This window comes from Condylura cristata, unplaced genomic scaffold (assembly GCF_000260355.1).
Source record: "Condylura cristata isolate star-nosed mole 26May11 unplaced genomic scaffold, ConCri1.0 scaffold00041, whole genome shotgun sequence".
Lineage (NCBI taxonomy): Eukaryota > Metazoa > Chordata > Mammalia > Eulipotyphla > Talpidae > Condylura > Condylura cristata.
Window position 1 is genome coordinate 4,311,394 of NW_004567142.1, and position 6,214 is coordinate 4,317,607.

At 55.3% G+C, this 6,214-nt stretch overlaps 1 protein-coding gene across 1 annotated transcript in view; it reads right to left on the reverse strand.

Moving 5' to 3' along the window:
- Window positions 1-1,910: 1,910 nt before the first annotated feature.
- The window catches only part of LMTK3 (lemur tyrosine kinase 3), a 19,114-nt gene continuing 14,810 nt past the window's right edge, over window positions 1,911-6,214 (reverse strand). The window contains 4 exon segments of the mRNA XM_012733493.1: window positions 1,911-2,415; window positions 5,150-5,287; window positions 5,422-5,651; window positions 5,734-5,746. Of these exon segments, the coding sequence (XP_012588947.1) occupies window positions 2,399-2,415; window positions 5,150-5,287; window positions 5,422-5,651; window positions 5,734-5,746 (398 nt within the window). The 3' untranslated portion in view covers window positions 1,911-2,398.

A 6,214-nucleotide genomic window follows, 5' to 3' on the forward strand; every position in this document is an offset into this window, starting at 1 on the left:
AGTCTGATAGTCTCAGAAGTGTAAGAACTGATCTTGAGGGTGGAGCCTGGGAGCAGCATGTCCCTATGCCCCAGTCTGGGTCTGATTGCCCCACCCGCCCTTCCCATTACCCTCCAGCTTGTATAGGCATGGTATCCCCAGAGAACAGCTTGGGGACCTTGGGTGGTTTGGTAGCTTGGGAGTTTCCCATCTCCTGTGCCCAGCTCTGCGGCTGAGGACTGTTAGCAAAGGAAACCACACACCTGACAGGAAACCACACACCAGGATCCAGACCTGTCACTCTTTTGCTGGGAGTTGGCAGTTGCTCCCGCTCGCTGCAAAACCTGGGATTGAGGAGAGCACCTTGTGGGAAGCATCCTGAATTTCTGGTATGGCCCCAGCCCCATTCTTGACTGCTGGCACCTGCCAGTGTTAAGGACCCAAGAGCACCAAAATAACAGCTGTCTGCAAAGGTGTGTCGCCTATGAAGCCTTCAGAGTACAGTTCCCAGCAAGCACTGTGGTGCTGACCATCCCAATGGTGGGAGATCTAGTCTTGAGGTTTGGGAGTTGTAGTCAAAGTCTTGGCTAGGTTTTGTGGCAGCATGGTCTCCTAGTGGGTTGGGAACAGTGACCCTGATCTCTTCAACTCCATGGGCTGATGGGAAATAGACTTAACAGTTCCTCCCAAGGTTCAGGGAAAAGAAGTCATCAAAAAAGGTCATGGAAAAAGAGGCCCCTGAATAAATACTAGGACCCTATCACCTTATCTTGCCCTCCATGAAATGAACCCATAGGTGAGTCTGGGCTGTTTTTTCTGGTCTTAAAGTGATCCAGTTCCCATGGCAACCTTATCCATTACCTTGTCTATCCAATCCTCTCCAACTTGCCTTCTGGGCAAGGAGTAGGGGCTTAGTTTTTAACTTTATTAAATGATATCCTGACAGTAGGTACTGAGCAAACAGCTAGTGGGGAAAACTGGCTTGGTGAAGGTGCAGGCGTGCATCCACTGTGGATGAAAGCCAATGTGTGAAGGGCGGGTGTGGTGTGGTGTTACTCACTGAGGACAGCAGGCTGGTGTGTCCCTATGGCTTTGACTGAGGCAGATGGTGATGGGAAGTGAAGGGTACTTGGATGGAAGATGGAGGAGGGACCTCTGGCTGCCTTAAGGAGATGAGCAGGGGTGGAAGCAGGCCCCTTTCATCTTCACATTCCTCAAATAGGCAAATTGACGTTGACACAATGGTAGTTCTCCCCTGAGAGGTAAAGATAGAGCCAGTTCAGGGGGAAAAGACAGAGGCGCAAGGCCAGATCAGTCAAGCACTCAGGAGGCAAAGAGAAAGGCACCTACCAAAACATGAGTCCAAAGATCTGCCAGAGACTGGAAGGCAACAGGGAGACAATAAAGAGGGAGGAGAAACAGTAAATAGGAAGAAGCCTGAAAGGAGAGGCTGGCAGGAGAAATGTGCGACACCCAACCAGGTGGAGCAGGGAACTAGGGCAGGGTGGAGCAGGACCTGAAGGGACAAAGGCAGAGATATGGAAGAATGGAAGAGACTAGAATTATCAGGGGGTGAGCCCTCACTTGGAGCAGCAAGGGCAGCTGCTGGAGGATAGACCGTTTGTCCTGAGGTGTGAGGGATGTGCTCAGGAGCTCCTGTACCCTGCAGGTCCCTTCTGGGCACTCATTACCTGATCATAACCTGCCACCTTCCCCAATCTGCTGGCTCCTTGTGGCCTCTTGGAACTGTCTTTCAAGGACACAGATGAAGCTGGGTTGGCAGCACCAGACCCAGCGATGGATTACACAGAAGCTGGCCATGTCCTGAGCCTGTTTTCCATCCATCAGACGGTGCTGAGGTCGGCAATTCTTTCTGCACAGCCTTGCCTCTTTGCCCCCCAAACACACTGAGGCCCCAGGTTCCTCCAAAAAGTTGTTTTAGTCTTTTTTAAATAATGTGAAAATGCCACGCAAAGGTTTGAACTGGAGGCCCCTCCAGGGGCTGGACTGGGCTAGGGAAGAAAAGGGGAGACGCGAGATGGGGGGGTCCAGGTCCCCGAAGCCTGCAGCCCCTGCCTGGGGCCAGAGTGGGTGAGGAGGGGCCTCCACTGTGCCGAGGGGCTCCAGGCCCGAAAGTTCAGTTCAGTTCCAAGAAAGGAGGCTCTCCAGGGAAGAGTGAGGGGCTTCCTGCCTCATTTGGCACCGAGGGGGTCCGGAGGGTCAGGGGAGCCATCCGGGGGGCTGGGGGATGGGGGGCCTGGGCCTCCCATTTGGCACATGGTGGGGGAGGGGGAGGGCCCAGCCTCAGGGGCCTCCCCGGAGGCGGTGTCGGTGGGGGTGGCAGTGGCTCCTTCGTCCACAGAAGATTCTACTCTCAACCCCTCTTCTGGGGGTGCAGGGGGGTAGTGACTTCGGGGAGTCAGTTCTCCACGGGGCCTGAGGACAGAGGGAATGGAGAAAAGGAATTAAAGGGCAAACCGGTTCATGGTGTCCAGCTCTCACAATGCCCTGTGAGAGCTGCTCCTCTGCTCCAGCCACAGGCTCCAGGCACAGTCCTGCCCCAGGGCCTTTGCTCTTGCTGTTTCCAATCTGCTTAGCCCTTTGCAATGTAGTTTAGGACCACACTGCCCTGCTCCTCCTCAGTGGTCTCCCTGAGCCATTTCCCAGCCCCCTCCAGGTTCTTCTCCCCCCAGTCATTCCATCTCATTGTACTCTTTTTCTTGTTTTTGCCTCTGGGTCACTGGGGTAGAGCCTGTCCCTCGGGACAGGACTGTGTGGTCAATAATGCATCCCAGCATCCAGCACAGGGGCCTGGCACTAAAGGCATTGCCCCTCTATGGACACATTTCTCCCATAGAGCCTCCCACCTCCTCTCCCAGTGGAAGGAAAACTGCCACCCTTTCCACAGACCCAGAAAACCCAAGTGGGGAGGGGAGGGAAGTTTTCATTGTGGGACATATTTCAGACACCTTCACTTCCTGTTCCCAAGACTCAGTTTCTCTCTTTCAGTGGGAAGCATGGTGCTGATCTCCCTTTCAAAGGAGTCTCTGGGCACCCAGTGAACATTAGGGCAGAGGCAGGTCAAGCACAGGGATCTGAGAAAGATCCCTGTGAAGGGTGGTCGCCCTCTCCTGGACCTCCATGCCTGCGTCTTTACAAACAGAAGGGTTCATCAGCTGCTGTGGGCATAACTGCCTGCTGAGTGAAGGGATTTGGGGTTTTGTGTGATTAGGTTCTCCCTGTCCCCTGTGATTAAAGGTGAAATCATCTTTACTTGCTGGCCCCGCTGGCCTGGGCCCTGACTCATCACTTGGCTGCTGTCCCCACACCCTGGAACTCATCCTGTCCGATGCTCAGCGGGGGTGGAGGGCATGTCTGGGAGGAAATGGCACTTAGGGTGAAACCTGATGTAGCCTAGCCTCTCAGTCTCGTCTCCCAGTGGCTAACCATTTAACCCCAGAGAGTCTCTCTATAATCAGGACTGACAAGGGGCCCCACAACCCTCTCATAGTTCCCTAGCACCCATTGGACCAGTCCTTACACCTCAGCACACCCTCAAGCTCTGTGGAACCTGCCTTGCCTGCTCTCACCTCATCCCCTGCATCCATTCTACACTCTAAGGAACACCTCAAAGACCCCTGCCTCCCTTCTGTGAACCAGCCAAACTCTCCTGCCTCAGGCACTTCATGCAAAATGTTCCATCTGCTAACCTGCACCCTGTCCTTCTTCACCTACTTCACCGAGTCAGTGAATACAAACCCTCCCCAACTCTGATTAAATGACACTTCCAAAGGAGAGACAAAGCACTTTCCTCTGGCAGCTGCTTTCCCAGCAACTCCATTTTGGCAGTAATTCATTTGCTATGGGCCAGTGGGGTCAGTGTCAGGGCGGGCGGGCGGGCGGGGGGGGGGGGAGCAGGCCCAATCTTGCTTCCCATATGCCCTCATCAAACACAGTAACAGCTGTGTGCCCAAGTCCTTGCTGTGTGCCTGGGCTTAAATAATTTAATCCCCTCTAAATAATATGAGTTAGATCGTGTTATCATCCCCATTCTACAGATGAAGACTGAGGCACAGAGAGGAAAAGGGACCTGCTTGAGGTCACAAAGCCGAAAGTGGCAGCACCAACACACAGACTCAGGCACAATGCGGGGGTGGGGGGAGGGTGTGGGCAAGAAACAGAATACTCTGCAAAGGTCTACGCTTTCTTCCCCAGCACACCTGCCAACCTGTCTTCCCCAGCACACCTGCCAACCTGCAGGTCCCAGGGCGACCGATGCACGCAGGAGTATTCTCTGGAGCAGCAGCAGGGGGAAGTAGTGTGCACTGGCAAGCTTTCTCCAGACCCAGACCCCATCCTATGAGAGTCTGGTTGGGTCCTCTCCTTTGAGAGGGAGTGACCTTAGCTTAGGGACAGTCAGAAGTTAAGGGTGATGTGAACTCCCAAAGTGGCAGTGAGGGTTAGCCACAAAGCTGTGTGTGAAACACCAGAACGGAAGCTGGCAAATACTACTGGAGATTGCCTCGGACTCAGAGGCCAGGCAGCAGGGGTTGGAATGCCTGCTGAGGAAGGAGGTCGCCCTCTCCTGGACCACCAGCCTAGTCTTTACAAACAGAAGGGCTCATCAGCTGCCTGCTGAGTGAAGGGATTTGGGGTTTTGTGTGATTAGGTCCTCCGTGTCCCCAGTGATTAAAGGTGACGTCATCTTTACTTGCTGGCCTCACTGGCCTCCCTCTCTCTGCCTCAGTTTTCTCTCTTGCAAAATGGGGGTGACATTGAATGGATTCAGATGCAGCATGCACGTTGTGAGGTCTATGTGCTTGCTATTATAATAGTAATACTCTTGTTATTGCTACAGGCTCAACTCTGTTCTGGTTCATATTAAGCAAATGAGCTTGCAGGCAAGACTCGGAGGGGATCTTGCCAGAAAGGGAAACTGAGGCAGGAGGAGGGGTTGTGACTACCCAAGTCTATCTGATGGAAACCCCAGCCTGAGTTCACTGCAAAGCTGGATGGGGTCCCAGTGGTGAGAAGGAATGTTGACTGAGAGCCAGGAAGGAGACGGAAGGTGGGGAATTCCAGGAGGGGGGGGGGGGGAAGAAAGGGATACAGGCAAATAGTGAGAGGTGGGCAGAAGCGGGGGCTGGGCTGAAGGTCTGAAGCACCGTACCTGCGGATCGGGCGTCGGGGGCCCGGGCGGGGGCCCCCGGGGTCTCCAGAGCAGGCGAGACGGAGAAGCGGGAGAAGCACAGGGGGGGGCCTGGTGGGGGGAGGAGGGGGAAATCCTCCGCCCATTCGAAACTGCCTCCTAGTTGGGGGGTGGGGGCGTGAGAGGAGAAGGGGGGGTATGGTCAGATTCTCAAACACTTCGGGAAAGCCAGCCCGCCCCTTCCTCGTGCCCCGCCGCCAGATGCCTGTCCCAGGCTCCGCCCCGCCGCTCACCAAAGCCGCTGTCGCTGCTGGGAAACCCATCTCCGGTGGTGGTGGGGTGGGGAGGCGTCGGGGGCGCTGGCGGCGTTGACGGGTCCGTGTCCCCCTCGGGAGGACCCTGGACGCTCAGCTCGTTGGTTGGCGTCTCCTGGGAAGGGCCAATTAGGGGAGACCAGGGGGGCGAATCGTCATAGCTCACTAACTGCATGCCCAAGAAGCAGCTAATTCTCACATTTCTGGGGCTTCAGGTATCCCCCATTTCCAATCGCTCTAGCCCTAATCAATTGTCTCCATATATTCCGTCCCCTTTCCGTGACCACCTACCCGCCTCCGAGATCTTGGTCGCAGTTGTCCAGGTTCTGGCCCTAGAACTATCTGCTCTTGTGTTCCCCAATACCCTTACCCCCATCCTACGCACCTCCCGACCTCTGAAGAAGTCCCCCTTCAAGCCCCCTTCAAGCCTCCTTTGTTTTAGTGACTCCAGACCCTGCTCTTACCCATCTCAGGGCTTTCCCTTTTACTCTACAACACTATCTCCCCAGTCTTCAACCCCTCTCTCTAATGCCCCCAGTTCATGAGCTCTGCCCATCCCCAAACCCAGTCCACATACTGCAGCCTCGCCAAGGCCTGCCTTTACTAGTTACGAGCTGCTCCACCTTGCGTGGGTCCCTGAGCCTGTATCAGCCTGTAGAGCGCGGTAGCCAAATCTCGCCCCAAAAGTCGGTGGGTCACCGCCCCGCAACCCAGCCCAAGCCCCAACCCTCTCACCCCTCCTCCCCTCTCTCCAGGCTCCGCCCCCAACAAC